Genomic DNA, 23,963 nt, shown 5'->3' with positions numbered 1-23,963 from the left:
CCAGAATTCATTGGAACCGTTCATTAAGAGTTAAGAGGGAAGGTCAGGATTTACAACTAGGCGAGTACACACGAACCAACACTAAGCATTTATAAACCTATGCGACGCTGTGGTAAAAATAACTGAAATTATAATTGAATTGGTAACGGATAGAAAAAGAACGATTTTTCAATTCTGAAAGAAGCGACAAAAATATTGCAGGACGTATTTTTTCTACTAGATGACAGTATGCTGAGCTACAGGAGATCGAAATGAGTGCAAGTACTGCAAAGTTAAAAATAAACTAAATTACAAGAAACTAATGAAAAAAGGTAGAGAAAGATCTCTGGTGTTATGGTATGGTATGTGAATACACATCATTTTTCTTCAATAATAATTGAAGTTCTTCCCAGTATCTACTATGTAGTCTATCGTTCCCTGTCTTTATCTCCACTTATTCGGACTGGGCATCAGCGGTTACTTGACTGATTACCATAGTTGCAGTTATCTCTCGCTTGTGACTGTTTATATATACCAAGAACAGTAGTAGCCAATACTAAATTATTTTTACTGTTCACTCCGGCTGGATCCCGTAGATTGTGAATAAGTTTAGTGGAAAAATCATGTCATATGTTTCCTGGCGTTCTCTTAAGACGATGCAGTCTGTTCATCCCTGTCTTGCGTTATCCAAGTAGCCATCAAGGAGCTTCAGCAGATACGCTAGACATGTCTGAGTGCCTGTGGGTTTCCTCTGATGAAACTAATCCTATCTAGGTGCTCTAGAATCCTTCCTCCTGATAATCTTCATTACTTTGGGCAGGTTTCATATTAATAACATTGGCCTGATGTGAAGTGCTTCCTGTGTCACCCTTCTGAAATATAGGGACTGCATTAGCCAGCTTTCAGCTATCTGGGAGAGGATAAGATGGGAGAGGGAGTGATGAGAGAGGAAGAGGGGAGAGTGTGTGTGTGTGTGTTTGTACTTGTCTAATTGTACTCGCCTAATTCAAGATGCAGGGATCAAGTCTTAGTTCCTGGCCCCCTTTCTCAGCTGGGTTCACACTCTCCTTGTTGCATGAGCCCTCTCATACCTATTCTTAAAACTATGGATTGTGACTCTTCTCACTTCGCTGTCTAGGATATTCCACTTCCTGACCACACTAAAGTTAAAGGAGCATTTTTTAAAATCATTGTGAGTCATTTGTGTTTTTAGCTTCCAGATGTGGCTTCGTGTTTCCGAGACGCGCCTCTCAAACACGTCTACCCTGTTAATGCCTCTCGGTTTTATGTACGTCGTAATCATGTCACCTCTGGTCCTGTCCTCTAACATCGTTAGATTTACCTCATTTGAAAGCTTCTGTGGCATGCAAAGAGTACGTAACCTTTATTCGGCGCATGTACACACCCTCATTTACAGGCTATCTCCCCCAACCAGCGAACCAGGTTGCTAAGAGTTGATGATGGGGCCCCGTCGTTCAACTAGTGACCAGGTTCTAGCCAATAAGAAGATGGTTTTGGCAATCGCAGAGGTTATGTGGGTACCACTCTCCTGTCTGCCCTTGTCATTCCCATTCTAGAGCTGGTTGAAGCACGGTCTGCTATCTTGTGGCTTCTATTTCTGCCTTGCTTACCGTGGAGTGCACTATACTTATCACTGTACATAGTGTACATATTGCTGTTCTAAATTGGTGAAGGATAATATAAGTCTAAACTTTTTCTGCTGTGTTTATTTTGCTCCCATTACACCCGGGATAACAGGCCATTTGGAAACCTGGGTTGTAATAGCTTCTCATAGTTCATACCCCTTATACCTCTAGGACTAGTTTTGCTGCAAACCTTTGCTCTTTTGCCAGCTTCTTTGCATGTTTTATTAGATGTGGGTTCTATACTGACACTGCATACTCCAAGATGGCCTGACATATACCGCGTATAGGGTCGTAAATAACTCCTGCAGCCGTTACTGGGTTGCTGTGTGCCTCGGGTGAAGTACTTAGGACTATGAACCTTAAAGTCCTTCCCTTTCAGGAAGCTCTGCAGCCTTTGTTCCCTAAGCCTGTATTGTGTGTGTGTGTGTACTCGCCTACTTGTGGATGCAGGGGTCGATTCATAGCTCCTGGCCCCGCCTCTAGGTGTTACACTGGTCATGTGCGCTTCAGGAGATGTGCCTGGTGTTATACTCACCCCAGATCTTTTTCCTTGAGTGAGGTTTGTAGTCTCTGACCCCCTACTCCGTCTGCGGCCTTCTTTGATGTCTGCAGCCTGTCCAGATCCCTTTGTAGTTCTGCCTGGTCTTCGATGTGTCATCTGCAAACAGGTCCGTCATGTCGTTCACAAATACCAGAAACAGCACTGGTCCTAGGACTGACCCCTGCGGGACCCCGCTGGTCACAGGTGCCCACTCTGACACCTCGCCACGTACCATGACTCGCTGCTGTCTTCCTGACAAGTATTCCCTGCTTGGTCCTCCAGTTTTTGCACCAATCTCTTGTGTGGAACTGTGTCAAACGCCTTCTTGCAGTCCAAGAAGATGCAATCCACCCACCCCTATCTCTCTTGTCTTACTGCTGTTTCGCGCGCGCACAGATAAAACATTACCGTCCATCACATTTACCAGACCAGGCTAGTCTAACTTACCCTTCATATTTCATGACCAAGCTTGGCAGCGGTGGCGGCGGCCACCTTTCAGGTGACTACTAAGGTGATTACTCTCACGCGTTTCTCCATTATATTTTCTAACATGTAACATTTAGACAATGTTTATATTTTGAGTATTTGCTTTTTTCGAATTTGAGTATTTGGGAGTTTCATTCTGAATATTTGTGAGTTTCAATCTGAGTATTAAAAGGCTAACACAAGACTGGACGTACAGATAAACCGAGGAATGAGATGATTGAAAGTCACACTACCAACTGCAATACAAAGACGTGTTGAAGAACATTCACTGTACCAACATCTTATCTACCAAACAAAGTGTACAATATTTATATCAGGTATGTAATAATAAACATACAAATGTATTTACATGACAATAAGTCACTACTTGGCCAAACATCGCCGTTGAGACGTCTGCCGTGAGTGAAACGTCTCAAAAGGTTATTTCTCATTTTGTGTGGCATCCACAGGGACCTGATGGTGGTGATGACAGGACACATTACTCATTACAATACCTTGATGAACACATGATATAATGTGTCAAATAACCAGCAGAGACATGGCAGGACAACAATCATTAATTATATTAATCAGCCGAAATTGCAAATTCACGTCATGTCTAGTTCATTGCGGCCTCAGTCAACGTACTATTTTAATAATAATAAAAAAATTACACAAATAATCTGCATTTAGAGGAGGAAAAAGTAATAACGTTTCTGTTCGACTCGAACCACTGGCAAGTCACGCTGAAGCGAGAAGGACTGACGGTTATCTACTCAGTAGGAATGAAGTCCTGACACGAGTCTCTTCCAGAGGGTGACCCGTCACTGGCTCTCTAAGGAGTGTAGGAGTTTGGACAAGTGATGTATTGTTTATAGCCCTTGGGCAAGGGCAGTCCTATCTTAGGGTGTCCCGTAGCTCGATCGTTAGCCCACTCAGCTCAAACACCGAGGTCCTGAGATCGAATCCCCGGTACGGCTGGAAAACATTAGGACGCGTTTCCTTAAGACACCTGCTGTCCATGTTCACCCATCATTATAAAATGGGTACCTGCGTGTTAGTCAACTGGTGTGGGTCGCATCCTGGGGACAAAATGAACCTAATTTGCCATAAATGCTCTGCATAACAAGGTACTTTCTATATAGTAAATCTTTGACGTCAGCTACGTCTTTATAAGCTGTATAATGCACTTGTAGAAGATTATATTATTACTACTACGTGATAATGCAAATTTGCTAGGGAAACAAACTGGGCAAACACCTCTCTTGGAATCCCTAATTCATTTATACATTTATTTTGCTATATATTTTTTAACTAATTTCACTTGCACAGAAAGGCTTTATGCTCTGTGAAATCTTTACATGATGAAGAGAAGGATTCCCTTTGATTCATCTGGCACTTCAGGTTCTACTGAAGCCCATGCATTCTAATCCCTCCTGTGTCATTTTAAAATAGCCTACCAGGATATATTGCATGCCGTGATACCTCCCCTAACCTTCGCCAAAAAACATTTAAATTACTGAGAATGTCTTAAATTCCTAATTATGTACTCGCTGGAGCGGAGGAGGGATGCATGATAATATATACCTGGAAAGTACTTGAAGGCTTTGTCCCAAATTTATACACTGCTATAACAACACACTGGAGTGTGATATATGGAAATGTAAAATAAACCCCGTGAAAAGCAGGTGGTGCAGTGGGCACAATAAGGGAACAATATGCCAATATCCGTGACCCCTTGTTATTCAGCATCTTAACAGAAAATATCAGAAACGCTGCTGGGACAAGTGTAGAAGTCTTCAAGAGGAAACTGGAAAAGTATCTTCACTAGGTGCCAGATCAACCAGGCTGTGATGGACATGTGGGTTAGCGGGCCACCAGCAGCAACAGCCTGATTGAACAGGCAAGCACCAGAGCCCTGTCCAAAGGCCGGGCTCTGGGAGTTAAAAAAATATCGGAATTCATCAAAGGTATCCCAGTTAGTCCAGGTTCAGCTTTTGTTTCACAGTAGTATTTGCTAGTCAGTTTCAGGGGTCAATCTGGTGGCAAACCACTTTGAAGATTGAGACACTTATGCAGCATATGGGAATCTTTATTCAGGAAACGTTTCGCCACACAGTGGCTTCTAGACAATAAGGTGGCAAACCACTTTATTGTCTAGAACCGCTCTGTACTCACACAAATTAATACTCAGTACTCGCCAATTAGTACATTACCAAGTCCACACTCGTTTCTCAACAGGAGTCCCAACAGAACAGCCAGTACGGACTCCCCAGGCATGAACAATTATTAAATTCATGTACCGTACAAAACAATATCACGTTATGCTAGTATTACAATATCAACGATTAATTAATTTTTTTTATAGCACTCAGAAGTATCATTAATTCTTCCGTACAAAACACAAAATGTTTATCATTTACAATTAATGTTGTAAGTATATACATTAAGGATGGTATAAGACACTACAAAACATTACCTCCACGTTTATTTGCCGCATTTTTTAATTAATTTCTTTTCTTTACTATCTCTTGCGGCAGACTTAATATTTATGCAACAATATGGCTGACACTGTTGCTCTCCTCTTCTTACCTTCAGGTTTTTATACTCCCTCTACTCAACATAAACAGCCTCCATTCCCGTGATATTCACTATTAATTAACTTTCAGTCAGCGAGATTAGTCTCCTTCATCCAGTAAGCCTTCTGCAGTGCTCCTCAAGTTCTTGCCTTCTTGCACTAGTGGTCCCCGCCTCCGGCTACGTCATCGAGACATTAACACCTCACCTCCGTCAGTATTTAAGACTCCATCCTTCTTGAAAAAAAAAAAAAACACGGTACGGGTGGGGGCTTGAACTCACAGCAAGTGAGTTTTACGACTCGCGTGCCGTGAGTTCAATCCCCACCCGTACCGCGGTTTGCTTGCAATCGTGTCATTACGATTTTGTGAGTCCATCTTACTGTTTCAGCTTCACGTTCGAGACAATGGAACTGAACACTTTTTCCTTGTTGGCCACCTCAAATACTATTTCTCCAAGGTTGATGGACTGATTACAATATCTTCGTTACTACACCTGCTGCCTCTGCATTTGACTGAAGACGTCGACTGTGCAGGTGAAACGTTTTAATCACAATAAAGATATCAAACTGTAGCACATGTATGTTATTCTTCAACTTGTCGTTATTATGCCTCATTTTCAACATTATTTATCAGAGACCGAAGTTTATTACTCTTACTGTCGACATTATCAGGTCTGCTGTGATCGACATTATCAGAGATCCAAGTCTGCTGTGATCGACATTATCAACATTATTTATCAAAGACCGAAGTTTATTACTCTTACTGTCGACATTATCAGAGATCCAGGTCTGCTGTGATCGACATTATCAGAGATCCAAGTCTGCTGTGATCGACATTATCAGAGATCCAGGTCTGCTGTGATCGACATTATCAGAGATCCAGGTCTGCTGTGATCCACACACAATATCGCAAAATGTTAGCATCATTCTATCACTGGATATATTCCATCACTAAATACATTCCCATTTCACACAAAGTAATTAATTAATGCTTTGCTCAGCGCTGTTTTCAACGGTAAAATAAACCTGTGTCCTCGGGCGAGCTGCTTCCTAGTTAACAGTTCTATCCTTTGTTTACTTTATGTCTGACCTGTAAATAACAAAAATTATGCAAGTGGAAAAAAGAATGGCGTTTACAGTCATCTGTTTGTAATTACCAATTTGTAGTCACTGGCTGAGCTATGCTCATGATGGCCAGTTTGGAATACAAAAAATCAGTAGGTAGAGAGCAGGCCTTTTTATTTTTATTCATTTCATCACAATAATTGTGAGAAATCCCATTTTTTTCTATACTATATTTTGCACGCATCTGTTTTATGACCTTATCTGTGGCTATCATAGCTTTCTCTATTTTTTTCCATCAAGGCCATTTCCACTGCCTTTAATCCTTGCATGTGGCGTTTTAACTCTGGAACACATGGGTGGTATGAGTGGAGTAAGTTGGCGGATTAATGCTGGCGAGGTCTGGTATGTTTGTGTAATGGCAGTCGACAGGGTCTGGTTACCAGGTCTGTATAATGATGTCTGCTCTGTTGGGAAATGATAACCTTTTTTTTCTTCGGGTGGGCAATATAACTGTCTGTTTGTGTCTTTCTCTCTCTTTCTAGCTTTTATCCCCTCAATTTTTTGTCATAGTCTATGGCTGTAGGTCGGATTCCTCATTTTTGCCTGGCTCTCAGATATCTCCTCAGTATTTCAAGTTATAATCTGATTTCAGGTAGCACATTTTCAAATAGCTTGCTATCACACTCATTCTCTTTCCAGAGACCCTAACCATTCAAATATCTGTCTTCATGTACACCTGTAGATAAATAACAAAAAAAGGCACAATACCGTGACTGGAACGATACACAAATAACCCGCACATAAAAGAGAGGAGCTTACGACGACGTTTCGGTCCGACTTGGACCATTGACAAAGTCACACTAACCAGAGGTGGAGCAGGACGGCTATATATAGGCAGGAAGAAGAGGTGGTGGTAGTAGTAGTAGTAGTACAAGAGTTGTATATAATACCGACAAGATGAAATTAAGACACATGCACAACACCCGGGCATCCCCAACGTAGACGTTTCGCCATCCAGCCAGCCACCAGACTCCGCTGATGAAATTAAGACACATGTGCGGCGTCTGGTTGTCTTTGTTGTGGACGTTTCGCCATCCAGTGGCTGGCTGGATGGCGAAACGTCTACGTTGGGGATGCCCGGGTGTTGTGCATGTGTCTTAATTTCATCTTGTCGGTATTATATACAACTCTTGTACTACTACTACTACTACCACCACCTCTTCTTCCTGCCTATATATAGCCGTCCTGCTCCACCTCTGGTTAGTGTGACTTTGTCAATGGTCCAAGTCGGACCGAAACGTCGTCGTAAGCTTCTCTCTTTTATGTGCGGGTTATTTGTGCACCTGTAGATAATTTCCGAGCCTGCTTTTCCCCGCCATCATCTTGAAATATGCAATGTTTATGAAAGTTAAGACACATGTGCAACATCTGGATATCTTTATTGTAGACGTTTCGCCATCCAGTGGCTTTATCAATACAGATTCTAGGACATAATAGGAAGACCTACTTCCACTGGGGAATCCCGCCTACCAGTGACTGCCCTCGTCTGCTGCCCGTCCCATCCACTGACGCCTATAAAAACGCCAGTCTTCCTGCCTTTGCTCCAGACTCTCCTCCACCACGATGCTGTGAACACTAACTCCAAGGCCGAGGGACTGATTACCTCATCTTTTGTATATAGTTCTACTGTCTTCCTATTATGTCCTAGAATCTGTATTGATAAAGCCACTGGATGGCGAAACGTCTACAATAAAGATATCCAGATGTTGCACATGTGTCTTAACTTTCATATTGTCGGTATTTTATACCTTTCTTGCACAACTTGTCAGACACTGCAACATCATGGAATCTTGGTTCAGAGGACATCTACAAGACCTTCTTCACGGCTGCTGCAACTAACCCATCTCTTTGGGAAGGACCTACTTCCACTGGGGAATCCCGCCTACCAGTGACTGCCCTCGTCTGCTGCCCGTCCCATCCACTGACGCCTATAAAAACGCCAGTCTTCCTGCCTTTGCTCCAGACTCTCCTCCACCACGATGCTGTGAACACTAACTCCAAGGCCGAGGGACTGATTACCTCATCTTTTGTATATAGTTCTACTGTCTTCCTATTATGTCCTAGAATCTGTATTGATAAAGCCACTGGATGGCGAAACGTCTACAATAAAGATATCCAGATGTTGCACATGTGTCTTAACTTTCATATTGTCGGTATTTTATACCTTTCTTGCACAACATGCAATGTTTATCCTGGATTTCTTGTCTTTTCATCTCCCTGATCGTCCGTATTTTGCATCTGTTTGTAGTGAGGAACAGCAGACATTTATCTGACCACCTGTAAACCCAGTCCACGTGAAGAACAAAAAAGCACAATACCGTGACTTGAACAATACATAAATAAACCGTTCATAAGAGAGAGAAGCCTATATAACTAACAAAAAAAAGGCACAATACCGTGACTGGAACGATACACAAATAACCCGAACATAGAAGAGAGGAGTTTACGACTCTTCTGTTAGTGTGATTTAAATGGTCCAAGTAGGACCGAAACGTCGTTGTAAGCTTCTCTCTCCTATGTGTGGGTTATTTGTGTACAGTCCTGTGTCTTCCCTGTGACTGGTATCTAGTTATTTTTTTTAATCTTCACAGCCCGGCCTCAGATTAGGCTTCTCAAGGTTTCCTCTCTCTAATGTTGGAGAGTAATTCAGTCACTTAATCCCCTACTCGCCTATTTCAAGTTTCCTCCCTTGATGTTACTCGGTTTCCTACCATGCAGGTGAAGAACATTCACCTAGATGTACTTCCCTAAATGTGGATGCAGGGATCAAGTCTCAGCTTCTAGCCCAGCCTTTTCGCTGACCGTTACTGGGTTTACTCTCTGCTGAGTGTACTCACCTAGTTATGGTTGCAGGGGTCGATCCACAGCTCCTGGTCCCGCCTCTTCACTGGTCGCTACTAGGTCACTCTTACTGCTCCATGAGCTTTATCATACCTCTTCTTGAAGCTATGTATGAATCCTGCCTCCACTACATTACTTCCCAGACTATTCCACTTCCTGACAACTCTGTGACTAAAGAAATACTTCTTAACATCCCTGTGATCCATCTGAGTCTTAAATTTCCAACTGTGCCCCCTTGTTGCTGTGTCCCATCTCTGGAACATCCTTTCTCTGCCCACCTTGTCGACTCCTCTCAGTATTCTAAATGTCGTTATCATATCCCCCCTATCTCTCCTGTCTTCAAGTGTCGTCAGGTCGATTTCCCTTAACCTCTCTTCGTAGGACACACCCTTTAGCTCCGTGACTAGGTTTGCTGCAAACCCTTTCACTTTCTCTAGTTTCCTTACGTGCTTGGCTAGGTGTGACTTCCAAATTGGTGCCGCATACTCCAATATAGGCCTGACGTACATAGTGCACAGGGTCCTGAACGATTTCTTATTGAGATGTCGGAATGCTCTTCTTAGGTTTGCTAGGCGCCCGTATGTTGCAGCAGTTATTTGGTTGATGTGCGCCTCAGGAGATGTGCCTGGTGTTATACTTACCCCAAGATCCTTTTCCTTGAGTGAGGTTTGTAGTTTCTGGCCCCTTAGACAGTATCCCGTCTGCGATCTTCTTTGCCCTTCCCCAATTTTCATGACTTTGCACTTGGTGGGGTTGAACTCCAGGAGCCAGTTGCTGGACCAGGCCTGCAGTCTGTCCAATCCCTTTGTAGTTCTGCCTGGTCCTCGTCCGATTGAATTCTTCTCAACTTCACATCATATGCAAATAGGGACACTTCGGAGTCTAATCCTTCCGTCATGTCGTTCACAAATACCAGAAACAGCACCGGTCCTAGGACTGACCCCTGCGGAACCCCGCTGGTCACAGGCGCCCATTCTGACACCTCGCCACGTACCATGACTCGCTGTTGTCTTCCCGACAAGTATTCCCTGAGCCACTGCAATGCCTTCCCTGTTATCCCTTCCTGGTCCTCCAGCTTTTACACTAATCTCTTGTGTGGAACTGTTCAAACGACGCCTTACAGTCCAAGAAAATGCAATCTACCCACCCCTCTCTCTCTCTCTCTCTCTCTCTCTCTCTCGTCTTACTGCTTTCACCCTACCATAGAACTCCAGTAGGTTTGTGACACAGAATTTGACGTCCCTGAAACCGTGCTGGCTGTCGTTGATAAGCTCATTCCTTTCTAAGTGCTCCACCACTCTTCTCCTGATAATCTTCTCCATGACTTTGCATACTATACATGTGAGTGACATTGGTCTGTCGTTTAATGCTTCGTGTCTGTCTCCTTTTTTAAAAATTGGAACTACATTTGCTGTCTTCCATGCTTCAGGTAGTCGCCCTGTTTCGATAGATGTGTTGAAGGTTGTTGTTAGTGGTACACAAAGTGTCTTTGCTCACACTCTCAGAACCCATGGAGAGATGTTATCCGGCCCCATCGCCTCTGAAGTATCTAGCTCGCTTAGCAGCCTCTTCACTTCTTCCTCGGTTGTATGTATTGTGTCCAACACTTGGTGTACCCCGCCTCTCCGTCTTTCTGGAGTCCCTTCTGTCTCCTCTGTGAACACTTCTTTGAATCTCAAGTTGAGCTCCTCACATACTTCGTGATCGTTTCTTGTGATCTGCCCTCCTTCCTTCCTGAGCCTGACTACCTGGTCCTTGACTGTTGCGTGCGTGCGTGTGTGTGTGTGTGTGTGTTTTCTGAGTGCAATTCATATAAGCCAAGTATTTAATTCGATCAACTATATATACATCACTGGGACACAGCTGAGCAACGGACAGGTCTAAAAGTGCCAGTAAAAATTAATACAATGACAAGCTGTGGCGACGACGACGACATTGGTAAGCACAACGACGACGACTGATGACCCTGAATGACGAACAACGACAAATAAACAAGAAATAAAAGAACGACAGCTCTCTCACTTTCATCCTTCCCACTTGTCTCTCCCTGTCAGCTTTCTCCTGCATGTTTACTCACTCTTCCCTTGCATGTCCAATCGTTATCCACCACAAAGTTTACTGGCGCATGTTTGGTTGTCATTGTAAGCACTGTCAAAAAATAAATATTAAAATTCAGCACTACACAGATGAAGGCCCAATCATGCACAGGTGCTTACTTCGTTGCTTCCGACTTCCACGTTGCTTGCAATAATACTTTTGTCACTTTCCCATCTCCCCTTCTACTTAATCTCTTCTTCCCTCTCGACATTCTTCTTCCCCCATATCTATCTCTTTTCTTCATGCTTTGCCTCTCCCTGTTTTTCTTAGCTTTCTCTGTCCTTCCATCGCGTCCCTCTTGTGTTTATCCCTCGAGATTTGCTTCGTCGTTGCAAGCTGATCCCATTTTCTCTTCTCAATCCTTGCAATCCTCCCTAACTTTCTGTTTAACTTGGGAATTCTCACTCACCTTCTCACTTATTATGATTTTAACCCAGTGTCTTGCTGACTAGGTTTCAATCAATTATGATTTTAACCCAGTGTCTTGCTGACTAGGTTTCAATCAATTACGATTTTAACCCAGTGTCTTGCTGACTAGGTTTCAATCAATTATGATTTTAACCCAGTGTCTTGCTGACTAGGTTTCAATCAATTATGATTTTAACCCAGTGTCTTGCTGACTAGGTTTCAATCAGAACATTCCCAGAAGCTCCCTTTCTCCCTTGTAATGTATAATACATCATTGTTTTTTATCAAATTTGAATGTATAAAAAGTGTGCTGCTATCCTATTCTACCGAATATCATACCTTTTATATCCCCTGTGTAACTGTTTCCCAGACATATTCCAAGGTGTTAAAATCTGTTAACCTGAGCTGGGAAACTTAATGAGGATATCGCCAAGTATTCCAGTACCGCTTCCTCAATTATCTAGGCTTTAAACCTTTCATTCCAGCACTGCTGGAGTTATTATCTCTTGGGAATTGCCATTATTCAAAATAGTCTATCACATTACCAGATTACACCAGCCCACTTAATGATCCACCCACCTACTGACTCACCAATGCACCACATATCCCCAAATATGAAAAGCGACCCACTCAGCATGCAAACTAATACTTCCCTCAGCATAACACCATACTCTCTCAATACCTCACGTAACCTGTTAAGGATGACTCAACACTAACAGTTATCACACGTACTCTTAAAACTACTACTATTGTTGAATGTGGAAATATCAGTTATGATCTGGGAGCAGGAATGGATGTGTAGAGGAAGGGTAGAAGGTGATACAGTCTTTCTTGTTTGGGCTAACATTTCTGATAGTGTTTGTGCTGCAGTGTTGGAGACGGAGGTGAAGATAGTGTTTGGGGTACAATGACAATGTGTACTGGCAATAGATTGGCGACAGTGTTGGAGCTGGAGCTACAACAGGTGTTGGTGCTGCAGATGAAGTGAATGCTGGAGCTAAAATTAGGTTAGGCAAGTTCGTCAGGAAACAGAACAAGTGTGTCCTATCGCGGGTCTTAGTCATATGATGGCCCCGGCAGCTGGAGCTTTTGGTCATCTGACCGAAGACTTCCGCTGGACAACAGAGTAAGTTGTGTTGGAGCCGGCTTATATATGATGAAAAGCCACGGTCATGTAGCACAAGTGGTGGCTTCACGCTCTCTCCCACCACACACTAACCCACTAAGCCTTTTTGTCAGTCAGGTTCCCGCTCTCTCCCACCACACACTAACCCACTAAGCCCCCTCCTTAGTCGGCTTCACTCACTTTCTAGCCACTTCACTCCCTAAAGATTAAAGTCACTTCTCCATCACCATGACTGATTCAGACATTTAATGGCTGTTCTCCTCATTCCATACCCTCTGACACTGACTCCCTAGCCAACCACGTCCACTGACAATGCGTGGAATAGATAAGGTGGACAGAGACAAGATGTTCCGGAGAGGGGATACAGAAACAAGGAAGCTGAAGACTCAGACGAGTCACAGGGATGTTAGGAAGTATTTCTTCAGCCATAGAGTAGTTAGGAAGTGGAATAGCCTAGCAAGTGATGTAATGGAGGCAGGAACCATACATAGCTTCAAGACGAGGTATGACAAAGCTCAGGGACCAGAGAGAGAGAGAGAGAGAGAGAGAGAGAGAGAGAGAGAGAGAGAGAGAGAATGACTCGAGCCTGGAACACATTCGTACAACATTATGTCAACGAGATAAAGTCAGTTGATCAAATGAAAATGCTGGCCCACAGATGGCTCCAACTTCATCCTGTTCCCTACTTGTATGTCTTATAACAAAAATGATTTCAAATGAGCTGATGTAGGTAACAGCTCTTAGCTTGCCAATAAAGTTAGGAATCCTTAACCTGTAAATAGCTTGTCAATAAAGTTAGTGATCCTTAACCTTGTCAAACCCTGTGTAAAAAAAAAAAAAAAGAGGACCTAGTAGTGATCAGTGAAGAGGCGGGTCCAGGAGTTGAGTCTCGACCCCTGCAACCACAATTAGGTGAGTACTCACTAGCCGCCCCCCGCCCACACCTAATTATGCTCCCCTCGCTCATCCACTTCCCTCCCTCCCTCATCTCTTCCTCTCCTTCGTCCCCCACCCCTGCAATCTCTCTCAATTCTCACCCATTAGTGACTCTCGTACCTTGGCTGCTAGAGATAAGGCGAGTGCCATTCAGGTGAGGTCGTGCTGCGGACAGGTCACAAACACACACACACTCACAAACACACACACATACATATATACACACACACAAGATGTATGATAAAGCTCATGGAGCAGGGAGAGAATGACCTAGTAGCGACCAGTGAAGAGGCGGGGCCAGGAGCCATGAATCGACCCCTGCAACCATAATTAGGTAAGTACACACACACACACACAGGTCTGCAACAAGACTAGTCTCGGAGCTAAGGGGGTATGCCCTACGAGGAGAGGTTAAGGAAGCTCAATCTGACGACACTGGAGGACAGGAGGGATAAGGGGGACATGATAACGACGTATAAAATAGTGAGAGGTATTGTCAGGAATAGGATTAATCTGAAGAGTGAAGTAGTGGAGGCAGGATCCATACATAGCTTTAAGATAAGGTTACTATAAGGCTCTTGGAATAGAGTGGACCTAGTAGTGACTAGCGAAGAGGCGGGGACAGGAGCTATGAACTGTTTTAACTGCCTTTTGGGTTTTAGTAACTTACCGGGTAGCTTAGAGGAAGGCGAGACATACGGCCGTTGACTAGCTTCGTCTTTATTGGAACAATGGAGTTCACAGCGGGCAGTGTTGAGGTGTGCCGAAACCATTCCGGGAGGGGAGCTTGTTAACTGGAAGGCCGCAGGTCTAGGAGTGAGAGTGAGGCATGGCTGCGTATGTCTAACTTGAGGCAGTGCCCTTTGGTGGGCATTCAGGGTAACTAGGCCCACAACAAATTCTCTCCAAGTGGGGACTATTAGAAGTAGCACTCTACACAAGACTGGGGCAAAAACTTAAGCTGCAGACAAGAATAACATGAAACGTACTCGGGTGAATCATTGGGTACCTGACAGAAAGGACGAAAAGAATGTTGGTCCGGGAAGCAGGGTTCAGCAAGGATCAGTGTTAGGACCAATACTGTTTCTGGTTTATGAGGCAGTGGTGCAGGCAAACATAATGCACACTTATAAGAGTAGATATGATAAAGCCCAAGAGGCCAGAGGTCAGTGATACCCATCAAGGTAGTCTAGAAGGCAAGAAAAAATGCTCAAAGTCTCGACTCCCGCAAAAACACCTCGGTAAGTACAACTCTGTGAGAGCACGCTATACCCCTTACCACCCCTCTAGAGGTAACAATGTACACACTAGCTTCAGCCTTACTTTTATCCTTACAAATGAGAAGCAAACGGAAAGCATCAACACAAACCAAAGCTCAGAATGTGGTATACAAATGCATATGGATTATCAAACAAAAATGATGAACTAAAAAATAAGTAAGACAACCTCGAGGAGAGAAAGAAGAAATAGGAGAGATAATGGGTTGTACTGCTAATCAGAAACCAGTGGATCGTTTAAGAGATGAGAGAAACAAACAATGCTCATTTGGCAATTTTTTTGCAAGATCAGCTTTCAGGAATCTGAACAAGTCATTCACAGTCCTATATACGACGCACGTTAGGCCCAGCTTTGAGTCTGCAGCACCAGCATGAAATCCTTACTCAATACAGCATGTTAAGAAAGTGGAGAAACTGCTGATGAATGCAGCGACATCAGTCACAGAGCTAAAAGAAATGTGCTATGAGAAGAGGCTAGAGGAACCTCATGGTATTAGAAAATAGAAGAACCAGGGAAGACATAAATATACCATAATACTCAGAGGACATGATAGGGTGGACATGGAAAAGCTGTTCAAAAGACAGGAAACAGGTACACGGGGGCACAATTGTATGTAAAAGGCTGTCATAGAAATGTCAGAAACTATTTCTTTTGTCTGAAGTTGGTCAAGAAGTGGAATGATCTGGACTAAGAAGCAGCGGGGTGGGTTTCATACATAATTTTAAGAACAGGTCTAACAGGACCAACGAAGCTAAGAAAGTGTGAATCCAGAAAGTGGCAAGACTCAGCTGACGCCAGGGGCTAAGACTCGACACCTGAAACTACAAATGATTACACACAACGAAACGGTTTATGAGACCACCAATTAGTGAGTAGTGAATCTTGCAGGATTTGGCGAATGAAGTTCGGAGAGAAAAGAAAAGAGTGAACGAATAAAGACAGAAGAAAAAGACAAGAATGAAGAAGAATTTTAATCAGAAGAAAGATGGAACAAATGATAACAACGAAGTAAGAACAATTTACGTCAGTGTTAAAAATTATATAAAAATACATCAAAAAGAGATAGATTGATAGATACAGAGAGAGAGAGAGAGAGAGAGAGAGAGAGAGAGAGAGAGAGAGAGAGAGAGAGAGAGAGAGAGAGAGAGAGAGAGAGAGCGCATAAGAATAAAGCCTACCACGGTACTGAGGTAAAGTAGATAAGGAAGGAAGACTGAAATAGACATAAAAGCACTGAGAGATGAATAACCACAAGGATAATAGCCTACCACTGTACTGAGGTCAATACATCACATTCCTCAGTAAGCCTCTCACATCCTCCGCTGGTGAAGACAGTTCTTCCCGCGGCAACAACTTCAAGCAGAAGAGCCTCTTTAAGATACCTTTCTCATACTTCGCTTGTGCTTGAGGATGAAGAAATAATTGTACGATAATTCCCTTTGATCCTCGACCCCTCGTGACCTTACGTTTACAGCTAAGTAGTCCGTGATATACTACAAACAAAATACATCTCGTCTAGGAGTTGAGAGCTATGCAAGAGGCGCTCGGAGGTGCATAAAAAGAAGGAATAAAAGCAGCCTCTTCCTCCATGGTACAAGAGGCATGGTCGGGTCGGGCAGGAGAGGTGTGCTTGACCCGCCTCTGTCTACACGAACGACTCTTTCACAATCTGAATACTCAAAGATACTTATGTTAATTCTTTACCCTAACTGGGTCTCTGAGGATGAATTAAATCTGTTCACTTAAGTTTTGACAAATGTTGTGGTTAATATGGATTCTAAACTTCAAGACTATACTGTACATGATCCACTCTTCCTTCCCAATTTAAATGAGAAATCTTAACTGAAAACTCGTGAATGCTCCCTGCGTAAACAATGCTCTCTACTCAAGCAAGTAATGCCGTAAGTTGTATATACAAGTCCAGCCAAAACTTGTTTACAGGACTCCTCAAATTATGTACAAGGAGATACTGCCTTCCCCAGAAATTATGTACAAGGAGATACTGCCTTCCCCAGATGGCGTATATAAAGATACATGACTTACTTTGTACACAAACATTATTATTGTTATTAATGCGAAGCGGTAATCCAGTATGGGGTAATTTAGCGTAAGTGAGGTAGGTTCACCCTCTGTTAGTCGTGAGACACACACACACTACCTGCACTCACCTAGTTCTGTATATATATACAAGTCCTTCTCTAAGTCACATAGGAAGTCTTACCGTACGTCTTCCTGAGTGACCTGCCAGCACCTGAATCAAGAAAACATCACTGACAATAACATGGTAGGAAATAAAAATTCACAATATTGAATATGTTTAAAATACAACGTAGTAAGAAAAAGTTACACATTGCGAATTCGGGGTTAACAAGAAATTACGTATTACGTTTTCGGCGTTAATAACTCGTATCCAAAAATAAAGACTACAATATGGTGCAGATTTTAAAGGCTGGGACGAGAGTAGTATATAAACACAATCTGGAGACAACCGACAGACAAAGCTGAATAATGGAGAAAAAACACACTAGAAAAAGCACAATACTATGGCTAGAGTAATTCACAACTCTGAAACTAAATTTCGGTACCTCCTGAAACAAAAAACATCAATTAGTGGCTTAGTTTCTATGGTGTACTAGTACTGTATCACTGCTTTCACGACTAACATTTGATGTCTGTCGTCGACATGCAAATATGGAACAGTACAGTGATCAACCAAGCAACAAAAACATCAGTAACTGCATGTTAGTGATCCTGCACGAGAGAAATGTTTACGCGAGGTATTTCTGAAGACCTCTCCACAGCGAGGAGATGGAAAGCGGACGAGTAAGACAACAAGGAGAACAATCATCCGCAAGGAGAGGACACTGTGTGTGTGTATCGACACCAACAGTAATCACTGGTGGAGGCTCCACGCTGCTTACAGCAGGCAGTGTGAGGCAGAGTGCAATATCATCATCTAATGCTCGTTACAGGTCGCCTAAGAAATGAGAGAATCAGGTTCGATTCGAGGAAGTTAGGGGTAGCTCTAACTTCTTGGATCAAGAACTTTTCACCAACACCAAGGAAAAATATTATATTGAAAAAATAATAGAATCCTTGCTATAGCCGTGACTTAAATGGCTTACATATATGATGGCCATTTCTTCGTATAAACCTTGGTAATTGATACCGACAAACTGCTTTAAAAAGACACGTGAGAAACACTAGAACAGAAAACGTTTCGGTCATTGGACCTTGACCATTTCTAACACAGAGGTAGGTAAGTAGAAGCAGAGGTAGTGTGTGTGTGTGTGTGTGTGTGTACACCTAATTGTACTCGCCTAATTGTGTTTACAGGGGTGGAGACTCAGCTCCTGGCCCCGCCTCTTCACTGGGTCCTCCCTCTCCCTGCTCCATGAGCTTTATCATACCTCGTCTTAAAACTATGTATAGTTCTACATCGCTTGCCAGACTATTCCACTTCCTAACAACTCTGTGGCTGAAGAAATACTTCCGTGTGTGTGTACTCACCTATTTGTGGTTGCAGGGGTCGATTCATAGCTCCTGGCCCCGCCTCTTCGCTGATTGCTACTAGGTCCTCTCTCTCCCTGCCCCATGAGTTTTATCATACCTCGCCTTACAACTATGTATGGTTCCCGCCTCCACTACGTCACTTTCTAGGCTATTCCACGGTCTGACTACTCTGTGATTGAAGAAATACTTCGTAACATCCCTTTGATTCATCTGAGTCTTCAACTTCCAATTGTGACCTCTTGTGTCTGTGTCCCTTCTCTGAAACATCCCGTCTTTGTCCACCTTGTCTATTCCGCGCAGTATTTTATATGTCGTTATCATGTCTCCCCTGACCCTCCCGTCCTCCAGTGTAGTCAGGCCGATTTCCCTCAACCTTTCTTCGCAGGAGAATCCCCGTAGCTCTGGGACTAGTCTTGTTGCAAACCTTTGCACTTTCTCTAATTTCTTGACGTGCTTGACTAGGTGTGGATTCCAAACTGTGTGTGTGTGTGTGTGTGTGTGTGTGTGTGTGTGTGTGTGTGTGTGTGTGTGTGTGTGTGTGTGTGTGTGTGTGTGTGAAGTGATCAAGGTCTCAGGACCGAAACGGTCTCTAATAAATACATCCTAGTACTATTTGCTCACTTGATTTTCAGGCCATTGTAAACAACTCGCAGCCCCTCGGTGCACGTCAGTCCCTGAGAGGTACGTAGCCCCCTCAGTGCACGTCAGTTCCTGAGAGGTACGTAGCCCCCTCAGTGCACGTCAGTTCCTGAGAGGTACGTAGCCCCCTCAGTGCACGTCAGTTCCTGAGAGGTACGTAGCCCCCTCGGTGCACGTCAGTTCCTGAGAGGTACGTAGCCCCCTCGGTGCACGTCAGTTCCTGAGAGGTACGTAGCCCCCTCAGTGCACATCAGTCCCTGAGAGGTACGTAGCCCCCTCAGTGCACATCAGTCCCTGAGAGGTACGTAGCCCCCTCAGTGCACATCAGTCCCTGAGAGGTACGTAGCCCCCTCAGTGCACATCAGTCCCTGAGAGGTACGTAGCCCACTCAGTGCACGTCAGTTCCTGAGAGGTACCAACTTAACAACGTTGATGTGATCACTGATTCTTGCTATTTTAACAATCATGTGTGATTCTTGCTATATTAACAATCATGAGATGATTCTTGCCATTTTAAAAGGGGATGTTCGATAATTCAAACACAAGGGCAACAGTTAGGTATCTATCCTGTTGAAAAGCTTCGCCTATACAGTAGGCGTTTTTCAAATACTGAGGAGAATGTATCGTAAACAGCAGGAGAAGTGGCGAGGTAAAGACGCCAGCAATATATTCACCTCTGTACTTGATTGAATTAGCCTACTGCGTAGGCGAAACGTTTCAACAGTAAAAATACCCAACTGCTCCACATGTTTCTTGATTGTCAACTTGTCGGCATTTTACACCATTTTCAACAGCAAATCCTTGACTACCTAACTGGTCGTCATCCTGTGACTAAGACCTGCGTTAGGACACAATCTCACAGTGTGAGATAGACCTGCCTACCATGTGCCTTTTTTTGTTATTTATTGTTACCATGGATCACTAGGTCTATTGCAATGATCCAATGTTCTTATATTATTATGACTGTGCAAAAGCACATTTGTGTACAGTTCAGGACATTTAATAGAGGAAAAGTTTTGCTACGAGTGGCTTTATTAATCCCAATTAGGACAGAAGCCAAGAGTGGCGAAACGTTTCCTTTACTGTCCTGAACTGTATACAAGTGTTCTTTTCCTTATTTTTTATGAGTTTATATTCGCTTTCCTTACGAACAGGCCACCATCACCGTCAGACCAAAGTAGGTGCTGCCTAGGACTCTCTCTCTTGTCCAGGAAAATCTATGTAAATAATGAAGCAGACATACAAGCAGTGAGCAGCGTGTCCGGGAGTGTTGCAAGAGGATCACTCTTGTACCTGCTGGTTAAACAATCGCTGGTGCCAACTAAATTGCCAGCAAGGAATATAAATCTAGACACGATGACAGCTTTACATCGACTGAAAATACTTCAACTCAGGAAAACTAACACTCTAGGATGTTGGAGAAAGAGATGGGGGAGGTAGAGAGAGGGAAAAAGGTGGAGAGGTGAGGGAAACAGGAGAGGGTGAAGGGGTAGGGAAAGAGAGTATGAAGGGTTTAGAGAACCCAACAACACGACTTATCTCTAGCCTCGACCTGGCCTGCCATCAGATTGTCCTGATTATATTGTACATAGCCAATGTTCTTAAGGAATCTCACCTGACTAATTAACTTCTAGGACAGTGATCATCGACCACTCAACTGTCAACACAATCGAAAAATGTCAACTGCCCAAATGAAAGGTATGCCAAGAGATGGCTCCAATTTTACCCACACCCAACACACAAATCAACATCTTGTACGAGTCCCGTCCTACGTGAGGGAATAAGAGGGGCAAAAATATTTAGCGTCTATTCCCACTGTGTAACCATCATATAAAATAGTGTAGCAGTACAGTGATACATCTATTTATTTTTATAAAAAAATACATACACCTCTTGTATTACACGACAATTTCTCGTTTATATAAAATTAAATTTGTAATTGTGTTTGTAACTGCTCCATAAAAATATGCAAACAAAATACACATTTCTGTGATTACATGACGTAGCTAAACACAAAACAATTTTCTGTAAACAGTATTTTCTGTAAACAGTATTTTCTGTAAACAGTATTTTCGGTAAACAGTATTTTCTGTAAACAGTATTCTGTAAACAGTATTTCTTCTCCATTACTGCCTTCATGTGAACAAAGAACAGCTCAAAAAAAGGAGATAGAAAAGAGGCAATATGATCAAAGTCATAGGACCAAAACGTTGTCTTTTCTAACGTCTCTTTTCAAACCAACTTGTCGATATCTGTTACCAAGTATTATACTAAGTGGCGATACAAATAAGATTCTGAGGATATCCCTTCAAGAAAGAACTCGAAATAATGGATGCAATTTGGAAAGATTTAGAAAGGATACAGGAAAGTCCTGTTTGGAAATAGAGTAGTTGATGAGTTGAACAGTCTACCTAGCAGGATCACTGAAGCTAAAAGCTTGGGTAGCTTCAGTTATAGGTTAAATACACGAGTGAGAGGGGTTAGATTTGAATGGGAATTGCACTTGAATTAATAGAGTTATCAATGCTTATTCCTTGGGTAACACTGATAAAAATGGGTTGGGGGAATATTTTTATTGGCGGGTTTGGGTTTGACTGGTGGGCCTGATGCAGTGTTCCTCCTTCATGTTCTTATAAACAAATACTGTAGTAAAATCGGGTGATCACCTTCATGCAAAATGCAATTATTAAATATATATGGAAAGACTTAATAACACAAAATTGTCATGTGGAACCATGAATATTTATCACGAGAATATGGACTAAAGAAAATTATATACACAAGCATGCACAATGCTAGACACAAAAATTATAGTTGAACGACCAAGAGTACTGTCAGCTGGAAAATAAAGAAACAGTAATTATTTACACACACAAACGTAACAACCGTAACCAGGAGTAATAATGCAAATTTATATAAGTTTGATTACTCTTGTTCGAGGAAACTAAGAAAAAAATGTTGAATTAAATCGTAATGAAAAGCTATTGGGTAGTGTAATCCACATTTATATAAATATATGCTACCCATTCTCTTCAAGGTTTGATGTGTTGTGCGTTCAGAGATGCTCTCCTGTATACCACTGTAGTGTTCCTCTCAGCTTGAACTAGTCTGACATTTATATAAATTTAAAGTAGTAAAAGAATGGTATACAATACCGACAAGATGAAATTAAGACATGTGCAACATCTGGGTATCTTTATTGTAGACGTTTCGCCATTCAGTGGTTTTATCAATACAAATTCCAGGACATAACTTGAAGATAGTAGAACTATATACAGAAGATGAGGTAATCAGTCCCTCAACCTAGGAATAGGTGCGAAGAGCACCGTAGTCGTGGAGATTCTGAAGCAAAAGCAAGGCGCCTGACGTTTATATACTAACGTCAGGTGGAAATGGGACGGGTAGCAGACGAGGACATAGTCACTGGTAGGCGGGATTCCCCAGTTATGTCCTGGAATTTGTATTGATAAAGCCAATGAATGGCGAAACGTCTACAATAAAGATACCCAGATGTTGCACATGTGTCTTAAATTTAATGTATATGAATTTTATATTATTAGGCAAGAATGTTTTAAATGTTCCTTAACATTATAAACATCCTGACTGATCCCAGGTGAGCTATCGCCGCCATTTTGGAAAAATGGCTGTAATTTGCGATTTACCAAAAATTCGCAGTTAGATCCCCTCAAGGGAGGTTCCTTGACGCTGGTGAGGGGCTCTTGATCTAGGGAATTGGATTTGTGCTCCGGTTCCCTGAATTGAGCCTGAATACCCTACATCCCCCCTCCCACATGCGCTGTATAATTCTACGGGTTTAGCGCTCCCCCTTGAATATAATAATAATAATAATAATACCAAAAATTCGCAGTTAGAAGAGAAACCTTTTGACAACTTCTCAGTCTGTCCTTAACAATGGTCCAAGACTGACCGTAACGTGGGGTCTCCAGTGAATTGTTTCCCCCACGGCCTTGTGACTAATACAACTTGCGATTCTTCTAAACCCGTAGGATTATACAGCGCCTGTGAGGATTTGTGGAAGGTATTCAGATTTAATTTAGGGAAATGGAGCACAAATCCAATTCCCTACATCAAGAGCCCCTCACCAGCATCAAGGAACCTTCCTTGAGGGGAAATGAACAAATACTTTAAATTTATCTTAATTTTTTTCAAGAATGGTTATAATAACAATAACCATTAATTTTTAAAGGGGTGAACCGTAAGCCAGCTGAAGGCCTCGTTCAGATGACCAAAAGCTCCAATGGCGGGTCATCATCTGACTAAGACCCGCGTCAGGAAACACTTAGTCCTGTTTCCTGACAAACCTTACCTAACCTTTATTTTTTATGCTGTACCTAGACCAGAACACTGTGTTGTATTTAATTCAAGGTTTAAACGTTTTAATTAGTTTTTGATGTTTATAATGAAAAATTCTCGTTTACAAACACTAGAACTGTCAGCTTTGTTACAAATGATATTCACATTTAATCATTATACTGCTAAAGCTAGTGTTTACATTTACCTATGCTGAATTTAATCCACATCTGTAACTTTTTCCAACCTAATCGCTAACTCAACAAAGAATACAGTTTATGATACAGCAGGAGAACAGGACTTTACTAATATACCCCCCTTGCAAGGTCAAACTTGTGGTAAAGCTATTCTCATAGCGGATTTAACAAGCATAAACAAAAGATTCAAGAGGAGAGAGACATTGGCACAGATTCAAGAGACAGAAGACCCATCTTTCAGGAATAACTTTCATTATGCCTCTTACATGGATGAGAGTTGGCT

General features: G+C 42.6%; 1 protein-coding gene across 2 annotated transcripts in view; it reads right to left on the bottom strand.

Moving 5' to 3' along the window:
* Positions 1–23,963, bottom strand: part of LOC128687692 (uncharacterized) — a 77,397-nt gene that overhangs the window by 21,799 nt on the left and 31,635 nt on the right. Inside the window, exon 3 of one of the 2 annotated variants that reach the window (XM_070084193.1) lies at positions 17,223–17,271. The exons of the other annotated variant lie outside the window; for it this stretch is intronic. Coding sequence (XP_069940294.1) covers positions 17,238–17,271 — 34 coding nt within the window. The 3' untranslated portion in view covers positions 17,223–17,237. Of the gene's footprint in view, positions 1–17,222; positions 17,272–23,963 lie in introns of those variants that run through there. 2 annotated transcript variants of the gene reach the window in all.

Source organism: Cherax quadricarinatus, chromosome 11 (assembly GCF_038502225.1).
Source record: "Cherax quadricarinatus isolate ZL_2023a chromosome 11, ASM3850222v1, whole genome shotgun sequence".
Lineage (NCBI taxonomy): Eukaryota > Metazoa > Arthropoda > Malacostraca > Decapoda > Parastacidae > Cherax > Cherax quadricarinatus.
Note: the sequence above shows the minus strand (reverse complement) of the source record. Positions and strands in the feature narration are given on the sequence as shown.